Source organism: Mustela nivalis (assembly GCF_964662115.1).
Source record: "Mustela nivalis genome assembly, chromosome: 16".
NCBI lineage: Eukaryota > Metazoa > Chordata > Mammalia > Carnivora > Mustelidae > Mustela > Mustela nivalis.
Genome location: NC_139035.1, coordinates 27,739,441 through 27,759,782, shown reverse-complemented (window position 1 = coordinate 27,759,782; position 20,342 = coordinate 27,739,441). Strand labels below are relative to the sequence as shown.

At 35.8% G+C, this 20,342-nt stretch overlaps 1 protein-coding gene and 1 long non-coding RNA gene across 5 annotated transcripts in view; both read left to right on the top strand.

The window, feature by feature from the left end:
• Positions 1-20,342, top strand: part of RABGAP1L (RAB GTPase activating protein 1 like) — a 765,821-nt gene that overhangs the window by 91,492 nt on the left and 653,987 nt on the right. For all 4 annotated transcript variants that reach the window (XM_082704397.1, XM_082704401.1, XM_082704402.1 and 1 more), the window contains exons 4-7: positions 2,059-2,269; positions 4,695-4,869; positions 12,382-12,539; positions 13,716-13,826. In XM_082704397.1, the coding sequence (XP_082560523.1) occupies positions 2,059-2,269; positions 4,695-4,869; positions 12,382-12,539; positions 13,716-13,826 (655 nt within the window). The remainder of the gene's footprint in view (positions 1-2,058; positions 2,270-4,694; positions 4,870-12,381; positions 12,540-13,715; positions 13,827-20,342) is intronic.
• LOC309850488 lies at positions 4,894-9,695 on the top strand. The gene is made up of 2 exons (XR_014304273.1): positions 4,894-6,565; positions 7,623-9,695. It is a non-coding gene; the product is annotated as an uncharacterized lncRNA (long non-coding RNA).

Genomic DNA, 20,342 nt, shown 5'->3' with positions numbered 1-20,342 from the left:
ATTTGTTTTATTATTTTAGTGCTTGAGGTTTACGACCTAAGTCTTTAACAGGTCTATGTTTTAATGATACACCACTTCATATATACTGTGAGGATCTTCTTTTTCTTTTCCTGCAGACCTTATGCTTTTGTTGTCATTCATTTTACTTATACACATTACAAATTCTATAAAATACTAATTTTCACTTAAAAAAATCTGTTATGTTCTAAAGAAATGAAAAAGCAAGGAAAAATTCTTCCCCTCATATTTATAACTTCTGGTGCTCTTCAGTTTTCCTCCAGTATCATTTTTCCTTTGTCCCAAGGAACTTCTTTAACATTCTTCTTTTCTTCTGCAATTTAGAATCTGCTGTTATAGGAGGGAGCATTTGATTTCACATCTTGCATTTTTTAGGTCTAAAATTTCTTTTGGTCCTTTGTCTTTCATTTTTTTCTCTTTGTTTTGTTAGATATTTTTAAATCCTCAATCATAATTACGATATTTATTTTAAAGGCTTTGTCTGCTTATTTTGTCATTTGTCTTTTTTGGGATCAGTTTCTGTGCTGTTTCTCTTTTTGGAGTTTACAGAGTTACTCAGAAAGCCACTTTTTTTTTTGCTAAAACTCTGACTACATATAAATTAGACCACTTAACTGCTTTATCTTCCATGCTCATCAATTACTGAAACATGATTTAATCATAGGATCTTGCAGATAACTGTTGTGTGCTTGCTAATTTAACAAAAAATACATATAATAAGTCTAGACATGTTAGCTAATGAATGTTAGCATTCAGCCTTAACATGTATTTCTGTTCTTTATTTATCCCTTTTGAAATCCAGCACACTGAACTGATTCAAAAGGGGAAAAAACACGTTTCAGTGATTAAAGAACATGGTAGATGAAGTAATTGATTTTGAATGGGTTTAGTTTCTCAACAGAAGAAAAGTAGGTGGTGATGTTCCATGCTATAGTATAATGTTTGGGAGCTGGGAATGGCTTTTGTGAATTATTTATTAATATACTATCAAGTGGGATCTTGGTAATGAGGATTTGCGCCTGGTACAAAGATCTAGTTCTGGTAGACAGGTGTGTTTGGGTATGGGTAATGGGAAGAGGTGGAGACTAACTCAATGTGGGTTTCAGGTGAGGATGGAGAGAGAGGCAAAGGGAGAATTTGATAGTATCTGATATATGCAGATAGATACTGTTTAGCCACAGTTGGGCCTTTGCTGCATGCTGTGCTTAGGATTTTCTAAAGTGAACAGTTTGTTTTAGAAACTCATTAATGGGGAGAGGAGAATTAGAGGAAGCAATGATAGGATCAGTCATAGGAAGCAATCGTAGGATGCACTGGAATACTTACATAGTTCATAGCGGTCAGCAAGCCAGGAAGGAGGCAAAGAGGGAGCTTGCTTTTGTTGTTACTGGTATGAGATGTAACATCTTAATGTTGTTTACTTTTTCTTGTGAAGTTAGGATCCTTAATAAATTTGGTGCTATGCAGGATCTCTACAGCCAAGACAGACTTTTAACTTATTTTAGTTTTATTTAATCCTCATTATTTTTAGGCTACTTAACCCTGCCTTAATTTTTTTAATTTTATTTTAAAAAGATTTTATTTATTTGAGAAAAAGAGAGAGACAGAGAGAGCACGAGAGGCAGAGGAGAGAATGAGAAGCAGACTCCCTGTAGAGCAGGGAGCCTGATGTGGACCTTGATCCCAGGATCCTGGGATCATGACCTGGGTTGAAGGCAGATGCTTAACCGATTGAGCCACCCAGATACCCCCACCCTGCCTTTAGTGTACTTTTTTCTCCTTATTGTTCTATATCATTTGAACTCTTTTTTTTTTTTTAATAAAAAACTTAGTTTTTTTTCCTTTTCTTCTAAAGAAGTTATAGCTAAGTAAGATAATACTTTGAGAGGCTTTGAAAGTACAAAATTCCAGAACTCTGAATTAAGATGTAGCATAAACATCAAAAGAGGTGAAAACACAGACCTAAATTTTGTTTGCAGTTTTTCATTTACGTTTTCCATTAACTTTTGAGTGAGTGAGTGTGTGTGTGTTTTTCTTCAGAAATTTCTACACCCAGACCATCTTCTCCAAGTGGATTACCTGAAGAAGATAGTGTTTTATTTAACAAACTGACCTACTTAGGATGTATGAAGGTTTCTTCCCCACGTAATGAAGTGGAGGCTTTACGAGCAATGGCAACTATGAAATCTTCCAGTCAGCACCCCTTTCCTGTTACTCTGTATGTGCCAAATGTTCCAGAAGGTTCTGTGAGGTAAGCTCCAATCTTTTTTTATTTCCCCTAGACATGTATGAAATTTATTGCATGGTGGTGATGATGTTACATCATAAATCAGGACTAGGACTTAACGTGAGTTCACTTTTACTCTGTAGACATGAAAGGTAAACATTTTTAGGCTTAGACCATGTTGCTTATTTATGAGAGGTGTTTACAAAATTTTGCTTAGAATATTATAAATGGAAATAGAAATTTAAACATACCTATTCAGAAGCAATATAAAAACCTGCCTTCCCCTTGTCCTATAACCGTGGTTCAGGAACTAGAGTGAGGGGCACCTGGGTGGCTCAGTCCATTAAGGATCTGCCTTTGGCTCGGGTCATGATCCCCAGGATCCTGGTATCGAGCCTTATGTGGGCCTTCCTTCTCAGTGCAGAGCCTCTTTTCCCTCCCCTTCTGCTTGCCACTCTGCCTGCTTGTGTGTTCTCTCTCTTTTCAAACAAATGAATATAATCTTTAAGAAAAAAAAAAAAAAAAAAAGGAACTGGAGTGAGCCATAGACTTTTAACATCAGATTGGGAAGAAGCAAAATGGCTTTTTCTCTTATGCTTAATTAGGAATAATATTTACTGTCATCTGAAGCTTGAGTTTCTTTAAATCAGATTATGTTCTTCTACATTCAGTGGCCTTTAGTCACACTTGTGATTATATTAAAAAATTCTTACGATGTCTGGTCACTGAGAAACTGCTGCCTTGACCTGATCTTTTACCCTTCTCCTCTCTCCGTACCTGTCTTCTCTCTCTCTTAACTTTATTCACTCACTACCTTCCAGTCATAGTAGCTTCTTTGTACTTTCTCAAACATCATGATTCCTACCTCAGGACCTTTGCATATTCTCTTGCCTTAGCTTAAAAAAATCTTCCTTTGTTTCCCAGTAGCTTTTTAACTTCTTTACATTTCACCTCAAACATTTTATCAAAAGAAGCTTTCTTTGATCAGGTCATGTAACTGTTCCTTTTTTCCCCATTATTGGGCCTTTTTTTCCTTCATAGCACTTTCTTTGATTTCGTATTGTATGTTTATTTGCTTATTGGTTTATTGTCTAACTTCCTCACTAGAATATAAGCTTCACAAGAGCAGATTATTTCTTTCTCTGTGCTGTATCTTCAGTGTTGAGAGTAGTATCTGGTCCATAGCAGATTTCAGCAAATGTTTACTGAATGAACAAATGAAATGTACCAAATCTTTGAAATTAGGTTGACTGTATCCTGCTCCTAAAATATTCCCTGACAGCCAATTTAGTCTTTTTTCAAACTCTTTCTGAAATGCCTTATTCTCTAAGGTTTAGAATGTGAGAAAATGTTAGCTTTGTTCTAAGTACTAAAGTAATAGCAATATAAATTTATAAGGTTTGGTTAAAATACTTTGAATTTTTTAAGGAAAGTTGTAGCTATAGTATTTATATGGTATTTCTTTAAAAATGTCAAAATGCCCTTTTAAAGTTATCTTTTTAGTTTCAAAGTGCAAAACACATCTTGACAAAGACTTAGTGTTTTGACTTGCGCCTCTATTCCTACTGGGTACCCCCTAGTTTCATAGATCCTGACATGGTCTTGAGATTTTAAATCAGCCTAGGGCTTAGGATTTATATAGGGGAAAGTCAGAGAGTTATTTACTCCTAAACCCCACAGACTTCTTTTACTTCTTAAATTCTGTTGTTAAGTTCACCTTTGGAACCACTCTGACCTTTTTTGTTTTGGGTAAGAGATGTCTTGGTTGAACAATGAACTAGATCTTAGATAAACTTATAGGTGCTTTGTAAATAGAAATGAACTGTCCAGGGATGGTCTGTGGTATTCTGTACTAACATCTCTTTTGCTATAGCAGAACAAGGCTAGCAGTTGGGGATGGGTGACAATAGATTTTATGACACAGGTAATGTGTACTTGGCTTTGGGAGTAAATGAATTGCATCATAGGAGATACGAAAATTAAGTAATTGTTAAAAGAAGTTGAAGAATTTATGTATGTGTCTGTGTGTGTGTCTGTGTAAGATATGTATATCTGTACACATATATACACACAGACACAAACATATCAAAATATTATTTTAATACATAATTATAGCCAGTTTATATTTATGATTTTAAGATAATTAAGATAGGGGTCCTTGGGTGGCTCAGTGGGTTAAAGCCTCTCCCTTCAGCTCAGGTCATGATCCCAGGGTCCTGGGATCGAGCCCCGCATCCGGCTTTCTGCTCAGCAGGGGGCCTACTTCCCTTCCTCTCTCTCTGCCTGCCTCTCTACCTACCTGTGATCTCTGTCTGTCAAATAAATAAATAAAATCTTTAAAAAAAAGATAATTAACATGATTATATATATGTCATTAGTATAATAGAACTGTTTGCTTTTGTTCTTTGATAGTTAATATTTTATCTTACTTTTTATCACTGTTCTGTAGAATTATAGACCAATCCAACAATGTGGAGTTAGCTTCTTTCCCGATCTATAAGGTGTTATTCTGTGCACGTGGACATGATGGGACAACAGAGAGCAATTGCTTTGCATTTACAGAGAGTTCCCATGGTTCAGAAGAATTTCAGATACATGTTTTCTCCTGTGAAATTAAAGAGGCTGTAAGTATAATACACTGTAGTAATTTGCTATCAAGATGAATTAGGGTAGTATTTTTGAACCATAGTCTCACTGTTTTGTAAATTAGTATGTATCACCATATACTCTATTACATAAATTTGGAGTACATTTCTAAAGAGAAAGTTAATATTTAATGGAATAGGACTAAAGATGGAAAGCTAAATCTGATAACTGCACTAAAGTGGTATTGTAGGTAGGGCACTTGCAACTTAACAAATGTAACAGAAAAAATCCTACTTGATGAGCTCTCCTCCTACCCTACCATGGTAGTAATTGCTCAGGCTTAGAACGGCCTCTGTTCTTATTTTTCCCAAGTTGATTGGTCCATGTGACTTTTTAAAGCCTCTATTACAAAATGTTTTTCTGCTGGACTGAGGATTACATGTTGCTTTCATTTACATATTGGACTATGATTGTTTCATAGATATCTATGGTTTTCACTGGTGATTATTATGTTCATTCCCTCAGAGGATGACCTCTGCTTTATGGAACTGACCTAATGAAAAATACAAATCTCACTGATAGCAGGGGTGTCAACTTAAAGTTTTTTGAAGATGCTAGTAATGATCCTCTTAGTAATTACTAACTGGTGGTTTATTCTGAGACTAGGGAAGTGGTTCTTAAAACATGGAGAAATTGCCTTCTTTTCTGTATTTGTTGGATTCTCCCCAAATGAAAAAATAGGTTGCACTTAAAAAAAAAAAAATTCCAGTGTGCCTGACTGGCTCAGTCTGTAGAGTGTATGGCTCTTGATCTTGGAGTTGTAAGTTTGAGCCCCATGTTTGGTAGAGGTTACTTAAATAAATAGAAAAACTTAAAAAAAATTCCACTATAGTTAACACACTGTTATATAGTTCCAGGTGTAATTAGGTTATACTTTTAGAACTTCAGTGCTTACAACAATTTTAAAGGCATTAATAAATTTGTTTGGATGGGCAAATCTAAGGTGTATTGACTTTTGGAAATATAAATTGTCAGCAGGAAATGCTAAAAGCCGCTATTCTATTTTCTGTTTACCATGAAACATAAATAACCATTGTATTAACAGGACTTCCAAGAGTTTATTTCTGGCCACAACATGGGAACTCACAGAAATGTGTATTTCTCTGTGTTTGATACTAAGCATGAAGGATATGTCAATTCTTATGCCTTGGTGACTAATTTTATTTATACTAAAATGAACATGCATAAACACACATAATTTAGATTGTAGCCATATGAGGCAGAACCCACGTCTGTATAAGAAGTTCAAGTTGGTTTTTTTGTTTTTAAAAAAAAATACGTCTGAGACTATTTCATGCCAACATTTCTATATTTATGTATATACTGTCTGCTTGGTCGGTGGTGTGATAGGAGAGTGAATGAGTACAAGTGTGCCTGGCACTTAGCAGGCAGTGAATATAAATATGTTGGAAGAATATCTGTGAATTTGAATGAAGGGGTCTATTTCAGACTCTTACAACTCTACTACAGAAGTGAAGAAGCAGAGGGTAGAGTCCTGGCATTTCATGTTTGCAGCATTTAACACACCTGTGTGGTTTCTGGGTAATTGGCGCTTAACAGCAAGGAAATGAACTTTGAAGACTTGGAGAACCTCCTGCTTGGAGATGTAGAAACACTTCTGCAGAAGAAAATGGAAAGGGTCCTGGCTTGCAAGCATTTTTGATAATTATGATGGTAGGAAACTCTCTTTTTGATTATCGCATCTTGTTTATGGGTAGAGGAACTGTGTGTCATTTTTGAGAGCTTTAACAGTGGATAAGCATGGACAAAGCTGTGGGGGAATTCTCAGCCTGACCATTTTGGATATGATATTAAATAGTATTAAGTATATTTCTGGAGCAGATACTTGGTACATTGCAAGTTATGAGAGGTGATATCCGTGTATTTAATTTTTTTACAGTACATTTTTGGAAGCATTCCATTATGGGTTCATTGGTGGCAAAATTCATTATTTGAAGGAGAAATACATGACATTTGTCATAAAAATTTATTATGAGGGATATTTCTAAATGAAAAAATAACCAATATAAATGTAGAGCTTATGCCAGGCACTGTGCTAAGCATTTTCTTGACTTTCATAAAATCCCTATGATATAGATAGTATTTATTTTGATTAGTGATCTTCTCCTCTGCCTGGAGCAGTTCTGGTTTGTGTCTGTTGTCCAGGTATATTATTAGTAGAACTCCCATCTTATTCTCAAAGGGTTCTGGTTTGGCTGATAAACTATATGGGCTAAACTTTGTTTATCCCTAGGCTAATATATAATAGAGCTGGGTTTCAAATAGAAGTCTCTGACTCTGAATACCCATGTAATTTTCAGTAACAGCTTGCCTGTTGCTTAAATATTATAAAAAAACAAATACGGATTTTTTTCATTATGTTTAATGAAGACATTTATTGTTCATTTAGTTTACATTCCACCCACCTTTGGGTTTTAATCATGCCTTACACAGAAGATGTCCAACATCTTCCTCTTTCCCCTCAAAAAATAATGACCCACTTTAATTAATCTGAAGTCTTTAGTTGCTTTCACTGGTTGTCTCATTATATGGTTACTAGGTTTCTTGTTCTGTGGTGAAGGTGCAACTTTAGTCCTTAGTTTTTGGGTCCCTCTTGATGGGCACAAACAATTGGCAAAGATAGTTCAGGAAGAGGTAACGGACGTTCTTATTGCCTAAGTATGCACTGTTAAGCAATGTTACTAACTTAGTTGTTTTCCATTGTTTGCAGAGTCCTTGGATGTGATCTGTAGAAGTTGGTTAAGAGCAAGAAGACATCTTAACTTCTCAAACAGGAGTAGCCGCATGGCTGCCAAGACCAACTATCACTGTGATGCTCTTATTTCACCCTAAGATCCCACAAGTAGTTTTAGGGTGAAGCCAGTGAAGGTCATAGCTCTGTGGGACCTGACGTAAGGATTAGGTGTTCCCACAGAAGGGTTAGGATACATATGACTTGATAGACCCGGGAGATTCATCTGTAGGATGAGTGGATCTCAATTACCTGTGGCAAGAGTTGGGGAATCCGACCCCAGGTATCTTGATGCCCTGATTTTGTTCAGGGAAAGTGATACACTGTTTCTGTTGAAGGATTGCAGGCCAAACAGAATATCAGAAAGCATAGTGAAAAAAGCCAGGGGAGACATGTACCCTTGTTGCATCTTTATGGATACATTGTATAAAACTGTTTGTAAAGATACTTTTAAAAGGCTTAGTTGACTTTCTTTCAGAATTTATTAAGTCTTGTGTAACAGGTTTCCTCAAAACAGATTTGATGTTTGTTGTTTGTGTATTTTAACATACTTATCCATTCCTAGCAGTTCTCAGTATTAAACATTTTAGAAGCATGATTATTACCTAGTATTAAAGGCATTCAGAGGTATTTCATAGTAAATTTCAAGGGTATCATTGAGAAGATCTTCATTCTTAATGCACTGTTTTTTTGAGGGGGGGGAGAGAGGTTGCTGAAATGTCACTATGTAAGAAACCTTATTCCTTGTATACAAGGGAATATATTATTTCAAAACGTATTTATTGAGATGGCATTTTAGCAAAATGCCATATTTTGGAAATTAATTCTGAAGTTATGTTATTAGTGTTTTCCGTAAATTTATTTTTATAATTTTTAAAAAGTTTCTTATATGAGGGACACCTGGGTGGCTCAGTCAATGAAGTGTCTGATTCGATTTTGACTCAGGTTATGGTCTTAGGATCCTGAGACAGAACCTCCTGTAGGGCTCTGTGCTCAGCAGGGAGTCTGCTTGAGTTTCTCTCCCTCTGCGGCCACCTCCCCGCCCGGCATGGTTTCTTTCTCTCTCAAATACATAGATCTTTAAAAGAAAAGTGTCTTGTATGTTATGCCTCTTATTTTAGTTCCTTCTATGAGTAATTTATTGGAATAATTTTGTTTCTAAAAATTTAACACAGGGGCACCTGGGTGGCTCAGTGGGTTAAAGCCTCTGCCTTCGGCTTAGGTTGTGATCCCAGGGTCCTGGGGTCGAGCCCTGAATCGGGCTCTCTGCTCAGCAGGGAGCCTGCTTCCTCCTCTCTCTCTGCCTGCCTCTCTGTCTTCTTGTGATCTCTGTCTGTCAAATAAATAAATAAAATCTTAAAAAAAAAATTTAACACAGTATCTTTCACGGTGCCCTTTATAGAATGATTTTTCTACATCTGTTTCTTCGGTGAACATTTTCTTAATATATGGTATTTTTATTTATTTTTTATTTTTTTAAAAGATTTTATTTATTTATCAGAGTGGGGGGGAGAGCGAGCACAGGCAGACAGAATGGCAGGCAGAGGCAGTGGGAGAAGCAGGCCCTTTGCTGAGCAAGGAGCCCGATGCGGGACTCGATCCCAGGATGCCAGGATCATGACCTGAGCCGAAGGCAGCCGCCCAACCAACTGAGCCACCCAGGTGTCCCAATATATGGTATTTTTAAAAAGAGTTATCTTTCACCAAAATTAATGAAAAGGCTTTATCTTGGAAAAACATGTCATTTGTGTTAAGTAAATACCTTTTTGTTTAATAGCATTTTTTTGGAGTATTTACATGTAATACATATTTGAGAAGGTGGAAAATACCGAAATAAAGAAGAAGAAAATAGAAGTTATTCAAAATTTCACCAGAGTTAAGATTTTGGTATATTTCCTTTCTACATACCTATGTGTGCTCTCCTCCTACCTCTTTATAATCAAGAACCCCAACAGATACTTTTGTGTTTAATTAGTACTTTTCGTAGGTATAGCTTTCTGGGGGAAAATTGTACTGTATTTTTTGTCAATAAAGCTTCCCTTCTGCAAAGAATATGCCTATTCTAGATTATTTGTGTGTGTGTGTGTGTGTGTGTGTGTGTGTGTAATAGTGTGACATGTATAGAAATGTTGGACCGTGGTGTATGTTTTTGATATTCTTTTCATGGTGTAGTTGGTTACCCAATTAGTTTCAATAACTATAGACATCGATAATCATTTTTCCTGAAGATACTGTACCTTGCCAATCATTGGGTCACCATTCCAGCTACTCATAGACTCTAGAATTCACAAATGATTTTAACCTTGTTGTTGGGAGTGGCAGCTATAAGACATGGTGAGGATGAAATGTAGTTTGATTGCTGTTAATATACTGCTATATCCTATGTCTAAAAAGAGAAAAGTGTAGTCTGATTCCTCTGCCTCCCCCACCCCTAGTCATTCTTAACTACTCTGGCTCAGCTCCATATACTTAAAAACCTTTTAAAGAGAAATTGCTGAGCCTTGCCATCTACTTTAGAATTTGCCAAACTCCCTGACTTTTTTGGTGTGTCCTGATGTGGCAGGCTTGCTGATAGCTCTTATATAAAGAAAACGAAATAGTTAGAAGACATGGGAGAGGAGAAGAAAGAATAAATATGGTTGGGGTTTGACTCTACTAATGTATCAGTGTATCTGCAGGTGTTCCCTATATTTGCATACAATGTTTTCTTAAAAATATGCTGGAGTTGAATGTGTAAATAGCAAATAATAGACTTCACGTTTTGTTTGATGTTAGGAAATGGGGAGTACTCAACTAAAAGTGATTTAAAGTTTCTATTTACACTTTCCCTTGAGTCGTACTCTTCAATGACTTATTTCTAGTGGGTTTTTTGCTTCTGTTTTCTTTTCTAACCACTTAAAGTATTGAGCTAAGTCGAATAAGTATCCATTTGAGGCTAACTATTTCTGGTTTTGGCTTACCTAATGATTCCTCCTTCCCTACCGGAATCATGTTCAACGTACGTGTGCTGAAATGTAAGCACCACATTCACCGCTGTATCCCTAGCACCTAGAATAATACTAAGTATACAGAGAGCGCTCAAAAAATATTTATTAAACGAATGTGTGAATTCGTCATCTTAATTGTAGAAGAGTTGAGGACTGCATTTCTTAGTTATATCAGTCCTTTGTTGTTTTTGTTGTTTTTATTCATTAGTATAAAATTATAGTTGGGTAACATTAAAATATTTAAAAAATTTTACAAGCACTGTGGTACAAATGTGCTCTGCTGGATGTGAACCTCAGGTTGGCAGGCAGTATTTGTACACATTTAAAAGTGTGTAAGTCAGGGGGCACCTGGGTGGCTCAGTGGGTTAAAGCCTCTGCCTTCGGCTCAGGTCATGATCCCGGAGTCCTGGGATGGAGCTCCACATCAGGCTCTCTGCTTGGCGGGGAGCCTGCTTCCCCCTCTCTCTGCCTGTCTCTCTGCCTATTTGTGATCTCTCTATGCTAAATAAATAAAATCTTAAAAAAATAAAGTGTGTAAGTCAGTTAAGCTTAATTTGGCAATGGAAAGGCAGTTTAGGGTAATTATTGATTAATAGATACAAGTGCGACTGTGGGAAATTTGAGGACCACTTAGTTTTGAAAGTGAGAGACTGTATGAGAAAAGGCAGAATATAAACGAACATCACAAAAACAGAAAAATGAAAGACCCCATGCTTTAAGAAATTCTGTTGATGTAAATGGTCATTTCAAGCAAATGACAAAATATTATAGTCTTAAACTCACATAATTCAGTGAATGATTTTAATTCACTTTATCTAAAGGGAGGATTTGTTCATATTTAAAGGAATCTCTTGTATCTCCCCATGTGAGATTATGTACGATCTTTGTTAAACTCTACTTGTTCCATCTTGGTTTCATTGTTCAACCCATGGGTGGCCTGAGAAATTTGGAAGTTCTTTTGTGCTTCAAGCTTGCAATTTTGAGATGGTTTGATGCTTCTTTTGGAGCCAAGGAAGAGAATAACTTCCAAAAGAGTGGGATCCGGAGTACTTTTCCACTTTAGGGCAAAAGTATAAGCCATTGATAGATATATATTTTATAGAAATCACCAGGGTGGCTTAGCACTAATAAATAGATCATCTCAGCTGGGAATCCTGCAGTGCATTTTTATCACAGCAACACTGAGGAACAGCACTTGAATCTCTTTAGATCACATTACCGTGTCAGCTTATTGCTAACACCAGTATTTACTTTATTCTGTGCCTCAGTGTCTAGCCCTCTGCAGCTGAGGGCAGTGAAAAGAGAAATTGAGAACTTAGGCTAACACCTTGTTTTGTGTGTTCATTGGGACGATTTAGAAGCCAACACCATTCGTTCATTGATTGCAATATGGTATATTCTGAGACCTAGAAACATCTGTAAATAAATATAGTTCCTTCAGTAAACTTCAGTTAGTTAGACCTTTTTATTACCATTTTAAATGCTGGAGTTTAAAGAAGAAACGGTATATAAAATGTTATGTACAATATATAAACATATATAAATATAAGCATATATGAATATAAGCAAGCAATATATATAAAATACCTTATATATAGTTTGTGTAAACATAAATATATAAATGTATGCTTAGACTATATCTGCTGAAGTAAATTGTGACCATGGAAAATTATAGAGTCAAGAATTAGGAAAGAGGAGTAGCAAAATGCAGTTAAAACCTTTGCCTAATGGTATTTCCACTTTTCTTTCAGGTAAGCAGAATTTTATATAGTTTCTGTACAGCATTCAAACGTTCTTCCAGACAAGTGACTGATGTTAAAGACTCGATTATTCCTACCCCTGACAGTGACGTGTTCACCTTCAGTGTCTCCTTGGAGGTAAAAGAAGATGATGGAAAAGGAAACTTTAGGTGAGGTTATTTGGGAAGAATTAAAGTTGGTATTATGCTTGAAATATAATACTGGCTAATGTAAAGCTTCCAGAAGCTATGCAACGTTCGTAGAAAGCTTTAACATGATAAATATTTGGCAGGTGAATGAGTATGTTTCATTACTCTCATGCTTTCAGATATTTTATGTAGATGATTTTCTCAGTATTTAAGAATAATGATATTATAGAAAAATTCATAAAATAATAAATGCAGAATAAAAAGTATAGTTTTGTCAGCCACACTCAGTTTTAATATTTGATTTATTCCTTTTGTTTATTTCTAAGGGGTATTTTTATACACTTGTATATACATAATTTTTCTCTTTATTATGTAAGAATTTTTCCATTAAAATGTTCTTAATCAAAATCAGCTTCTATGGTATCAGTAGTGGTTTGACCATCATTTAAACATTTTCTTCTGTTGTATGTTTAGAATGTTTTTCTTGTGTTCACAAATAGATTATAGAGCACAGTTATGCTCTTAATGATCATTTATGTGCCTTTAATTCTAACAATAATTATTAGGTAGATATTTTGTCTGCTTTTTTGTAGATATAGACATTGAGTCTTAGATAAGTTGTTCAGGGGATTTTTGATTTCAGATAAGACAACCTATATTTTAGACATTTATTATCTTAATTAATTCTTAAGAGTAGTCAGTCTGGTCTAGGCTAGAATTATAGTTGTACTGATCCATATCTCTTTGTCCATTTTTATGTGTATTTACTTGAGTATGTTATAGTTATCTCAAATGGTAGATATTTAAAGCAAGCTCTTCTCACTTTGTTTTGTCTTGGGTTTTAGGGTCTTAAGGCCACACAACCAGCTAAACCAGAATAGTGAGTCTTAAAAAGTGAATAAGCTATATTCCTAAATTTATTAAATTTAAAATTAAAATTGAAATGGTGTCCTTTAAATAATCTTGGTTTTAACTTGTGTTAGAGATAAAGTGTAAGGCCCTTGCAAGTCCAATTTAAAAATTAATTAATGACTTTGTTTTGCTGACTGTAAAATTTGTAGCTAGCTGAATGAGAGTTTAGAGCATGTTAAGACAAGGGTATTTTCTCATTTGAACCTCAGAATAGATTCTAACCTTGGAATAGATTTTTTTGTGTGTTATTGTACTGATCATTTCTGTTCTTTTCGCATATTTCAGTCCTGTTCCTAAGGATAGAGACAAATTTTATTTCAAATTAAAACAAGGAATAGAGAAAAAGGTTGTGATTACAGTGCAGCAACTTTCTAACAAAGAATTAGCTATTGAAAGGTAAGCAGCTTGCTCCTAAATGCTACCAAAACCTTGTATTGACATTGCTGTTGTGTTTCAAGAGACGTACTATTGAGTTTAAGCTGTATTACTCACTGTGTCTTTTCACCATACTTCAGTTTCTCCATTTAAAAATGAGAATGAGGGGCGCCTGGGTGGCTCAGTGGGTTAAGCCGCTGCCTTCGGCTCAGGTCATGATCTCAGGGTCCTGGGATCGAGTCCCACATCCGGCTCTCTGCTCAGCAGGGGGCCTCTTCCCTTCCTCTCTCTGCCTGCCTCTCTGCCTACTTGTGATCTCTCTCTGTCAAATAAATAAATAAAATCTTAAAAAAAAAATGAGAATGAGAATCTTAATGCTGTATCCACTTAAATAAGTTAGATTTAACTGGTTCATTGAAAATCTCAGTTGACAGAAGAAATAAACTTGAATTTTTTCTTCCCCGAGTAATAACTGCTTCAACTCTGTTTGGTTACATCTCTTTTTCCTGCTGTCCCTTATTTATATATAGGACAAATGCTTTAAATTCTCAATCGTCTCTGATAATTAAAAATTAGATTTAGTAACCGGGATGTCAGGGCCTAAGATAGATACATATCTTTTAAATATATAAACACACACACACATATATATAAATTATATATTAACAATATTAACAAATACATAAATATATATATGTATGTGTGCATTTATGTATTAACATTTGTCATATAAAAACAAAAAAATCTTGTAGGACAAAAGATAACATAAACAATAACAAATGATAGTTCTGGAAAAAGTATTTGTACTGTAAATGACAGATGAAAGGTTAATATCTATAATATACATAAATTTCTTAAAAATTTGCAGAAAAAGGGAAAATAAGAGTATGAATTAACAAATTACAGGAAAGCTATTCACATGGCTAATAAACATATATATGCATAAAACATTTGTCACTATTCATGAATAGAAAGGAGGATGTATGTAAGGTAGCAGTAAGGTAACAGATGCACAAAAATAACACATAGAGCTGGTGGGGATATGGGAAAATGGTGAATTGTGTGTACATCCTTTTTGAGTTTTCATCTGACAACATCTAGAAATTAAAACAAAAAACCCCACCTATAATTGCATGCATCAGTCCCATTCTAGGGACTCTGTCCTATTGAAAAGAAGAGTACTACTGTGTAAGGACATAATTTTGAGGATGTTTATTATAGCCCTTCTTATAGTGGCAAAAATCAAGAAATAAAAGCAAATGCCTTTTCACTTAGCTTTAGGAAGTGGAAGCAATTGGTGATGGTCACAAGAGAAAGAAAAGCCTCTTCATCAAGACTGCTGTAGACCAAAAAAAAAAAAAAAAAAGACTGCTGTAGACCATGACCTCTTACCTCCAACCCCCCAGTTCTGCAGACTAGGATGAAGGTGGGGTGGCAAGTTGAGGTGCTGGCTGATGGCATCATGGGCACCTCTGTCCTTTTAAGTCTAGGAGAAGGTGTCTGGCCTCCAATTATCTCTTTAGAATGTTCTTTAGAATGTCAGGAATTTAGCTTTGCTTTGTTCCCACCCTTGGGTTTTACTACTCATACCCAGATAACAGGAAAAATGCTACTATTTAATTCTGTCTTATAATTATGGTTGTCATCTTTTCTCCTTTTTTAGTGGTATAAAAAATAATTGTGAGTCATAAAATGCATGAAAAATAGCTGGAGATTAAAGGTATTGTTGATTTTGAATATTTTAGTCCTACAAGGATGATGAGAATTTTTATTGTTGTTAGCAGTAGGCAGAGCAATGTTTGAATCTTTTTATTCGGAAATAGGCAATTTCACACTTACAGATGAGGTTAAAAAAAACAAAATAAAATTGCTACAGAGAACACCTGTGTACTCAGAATCACTTGTGGGGAGCATTTTACCCCACTTACTTTGCACCCACTTTCTCAGTCTCTCTCTTCTAGCTCTCAGTCTTTACCTACCTACTTATCTAGCTGTATACACACACCCATATAATCGTTTTTTGGAACTATTTAAGTTACGCACACCACGGCATCTTATTCCTGTGTACTTTCTTAGGAAATGTGTATTTCCTAAAAATAAGTATTGGGTTAGCTCTAATATAAGCACATACGATACTTTTTGTCTAAACTGCGACTTGTCTCCAGTTTTGTCCGTTAACCCAGTAGCATCCTCTCTCTCTCTAGTTCAGGGTTCGGGCTAGGGTCAGGTTGCATTTAGTTGCCATATGTCTTTGACTTTCGTTAATCTGGAAAATTTCCACAGCCTTTCTCTGTCTCTTATGACATGGACGTTTTTAAAGAATACACCCATTTTTCCTCTTTTTAATACAGCATTGCTAATTTGGGGTTTATCTGATACTTCTGTGTGATAAGACCCAAGTTATTTATTGCTGCGTAGGTGATGTTTCTGTCACTGTGGATCACATTTGAAGGTGCCTTACGACCATCTGATAACCATCTGTCCCTCACTGGCGATGTTGATTTTGATTGCCAGAATTTGTCAGAATGTCTGATTTCTTCGCTGTAATTCCTTCTTTTGTCCCCCTCCCTTGCAACTAGTAAGCAGTCTGTGGGGAGATATATGAAAATATCCTGCTTCTCATCAAAATTTTCTTCTTAAGTTAGCATTCATTCATGATTCTTGTCTGATTCAGTCTTACCTGTGAGGAATGCAAAATTACAATTTTCCGTCTCCTGTACTTTCTCTAGATTTGGCAGTCAGCTCTTGGCATTCTGATGTAAGCCAAAGATCTCCACTTATGTATTTGTTATTGGTATAGACTCCTGAATTTCTCCCTCCCCACAGTACTTTATAATTTACTACAGAACTTAATTATTTTGGTGTTCAGATTGTCCAGAATTTGCCACTGGGAGTCTCTTCACATCCTGCATCCGTAAGACATGCCCCCAGAACTTCTTTCTGGCATAACAAAAGGCAGCTTCCCATTTAATATGTCTGTAGTAACATGCGTAAGGAAGCATTAGGTGTTGAGTAATTTAACTTTTAATAATCATTATTGAAAAATTTTGGAGTTTTGTGATTAATGGCATATTATGTCTCTATAATAGAGGCTTGTGCTATGCTTGTATTTGAGGCAATCTTTCCTGTTCCTAATGAGAAGCTCCAACTTTGGTCAACTTGAAACCTTGATGAATATGAGTAAAACAGTTGAATGCCTACTTAGAATGTTTTCTTCATTAGCTTAAACATTTACACATATATTCTGAATATATTACAGGAAATAATAACGTAGAAATGGGGCTTTCTGGCCACCCTCATATTCAGAAGCCAACTTTTCAGACTCCGTAATCTTCAACATCATTGTCTTCATCATCATTCTACTTTCTGAATAATTTTGAGGCATTTTTCCAGAGCTCATTATCTCAACATCTGCTTAAGTTATCTGAGATAAAGCACTTTTTTGAGCAGTATATGTGGCTATTGTTGCTAAGCCACAGGTGCCTATTTGTATAGCATTAGAGTTATTTTAAAAAAATTAATTCCATATATGACCACTTACTATATTGCTTTTATGTTAATATAATTGATCTTGATGATATTGTCTAACAACTCTGGGTTCATATATCCAGCAGTAATTATTAAACTCATGCTAAGTTTCTTTGCCACCCCCACCATTTTTTTAAAACACATTTTATCTGATCACCTCTATAAATATCCAAACTAAAACTGACTGAGATAGCTTCAGCTAAGGGTTCTTCCACAAACAATACTTCATTCAGCATAACAGACTGAATTTCCTGTGATATGGGACATTTTGTAAATACTCAGATTTGTCTTTTTTGCACTTGGTCTCAGCCAAAAGGCTGAGAAGTGATTCAGATTTATGTTTTTTGGAGAAAAGAATCTTGCCTTTTAGTAGATTATATGCGGTATTTAAGGTGTTTAAATAACAAAATGTAAATAGTGGAATTTAAGGTGATCCACTAGGTGGCAGTCTTGTCAAGAGAATTCTTAACACCTCTGCCTCAAACTGCTCCTGACAAAGTTTGTAATTGAAAGACATTGGTGTGACTGCTATTCAACATAATACTAGAAGTCCTAGCCGCAGCAATCAGACAACAAAAAGAAATAAAAGGCATCCACATTGGCAAAGAAGAAGTCAAACTATCACTCTTTGCAGATGACTGATACTTTATGTGGAAAACCCAAAAGACTCCACTCCAAATCTGCTAGAACTTATACAGGAATTCAGTAAAGCATCAGGATATAAAATCAATGCACAGAAATCAGTTGCATTTTTACACACCAACAACAAGACAGAAAAAGGAGAAATTAAGGAGTCGATCCCATTTGTAATTGCACCCAAAACCATAAGATACTTAGGAATAAACCTAACCGAAGAGGCAAAGAATCTGTACTCAGAAAACTATAAAGTACTCATGAAAGAAATTGAGAAAGACAAAAAGAAATGGAAAAATATTCCATGCTCATGGATTGGAAGAACAAATATTGTGAAAATGTCTATGCTACCTAAAACAATCTACATGTTTAATGCAATCCCTATCAAAATGCCATCCATTTTTTCAAAGAAATGGAAAAATAATCCTAAAATTTATATGGAACTAGAAAAGACCTCAAATAGCCAGGGGAATGTTAAAAAATAAAGCCAAAGTTTGTGGCATCACAATTCCAGACTTCAAGCTTTATTACAAAGCTATCATCATCAAGACAATATGGTACTGGCACGAAAACAGACAAATAGATCAATGGAACAGAATAGAGAGCCCAGAATAGACCCTCAACTCTATGGTCAACTAATCTTCAGCAAAGCAGGAAAGAATGTCCAATGGAAAAAAGACAGTCTCTTCAACAAATGGTGTTGGGAAAATTGGACAGCCACATGCAGAAAAATGAAACTGGACCAATTCCTTACACCGCACACAAAAATAGACTCAAAACGGATGAAGAACCTCAATGTGCGAAAGGAATCCATCACAATCCTTGAGGAGAACACAGGCAGCAACCTTTTTGACCTTAGCTGCAGCAACTTCTTCCTAGAAACATCGCCAAAGACAAGGGAAGCAAGGGCAAAAGTGAACTATTGGGACTTCATCAAGATCAAAGGCTTTTGGACAGCAAAGGAAACAGTCACCAAAAGACAACTGAGAGAATGGGAGAAGGTATTTGCAAATGACATATCAGATAAAGGGCTAGTATCCAAAATCTATAAAGAACTTATTAAACTGAACACCCGAAGAATAATTCAGTCAAGAAATGGGCAGAAGACATGAATAAACATTTCTGCAAAGAAGACATCCAGATGGCCAACAGACACATGAAAAAGTGCTCCACATCACTTGGCGTCAGGGAAATACAAATCAAAACCACAGTGAGATACCACTTCGCACTAGTCAGAATGGCTAAAATTAACAAGACAGGAAACAACAAATGCTGGCGAGGATGTGGAGAAAGGGGAACCCTCCTACACTGTTGGTGGAAATGCAAGCTGGTGCAGCCACTCTGGAAAACAGCATGGAGGTTCCTCAAAAAGTTGAAAATAGAGCTTCCCTATGACCCAGCAATCGCATTACTGGGTATTTACCCTAAAGATACAAATACAGTGATCCAAAGGGGCACATGCACCCGAATGTTTATAGCAGCAATGTCCATAATAGCCAAACTATGGAAAGATCCTAGATGTCCATCAACAGATGAATGGATAAAGAAGATGTGGTGTATATATACACAATGGGATACTATGCAGCCATCAAAAAATGAAATCTTGCCATTTGCAACGACATGGATGGAACTAGAGGGTATTATGCTGAGTGAAATAAGTCAATCAGAGAAAGACAACTATCTTATGATCTCCCTGATATGACAAATTTGAGATGCAGGGTGGAGATTTTGGGGGGTAGGGAAGGAAAAAATTAAGCAAGGTGGGATCGGCAGGGTGACAAACCATAAGAGACTCTTAATCTCACAAAACAAACTGAGGGTTGCTGGGGGGAGAGGGAGTATACAAGGGTGTTTGGGTTACGGACATTGGGGAGGGTATGGGCTGTGGTGAGTGCTTTGAAGTGTGTAAGACTGATGATTCACAGACCTGTACCCCTGGGGGAAATAATACATTATATATTAATTTTTAAAAAAAGACACTGGTGTGGAAAAAACCCCCAAATTACATAATTTTGGCTTATCTTCAGAAAGCGAAAGTGATTTATCATTTTCAAAAGCAACTTTTATGTATGTAAAATTTGCAACATGTGCAAAAGTAGAAAATAATATATTGAACCTCACAGTGCATCCATCCATCACCTACCCCAGATGCTAATTTTCAATGTTTGAACTTTCTTCAAAAAGTATTTTTTTTCTAAAAGAATCCATTTCCCTGTGTATTCAGGGGCTCAAGCCTTCTTTCTGTGTATTTGATAAATTAAACTGGACTTCTATCTCAGAATCTACAATATCTAGCACAATGCTAGCAACACAGAACTTTGTGGTTAGCTACTTAACCCTTACGTAGCACTTCTGTGCTGGATATAGTTGTAGAGG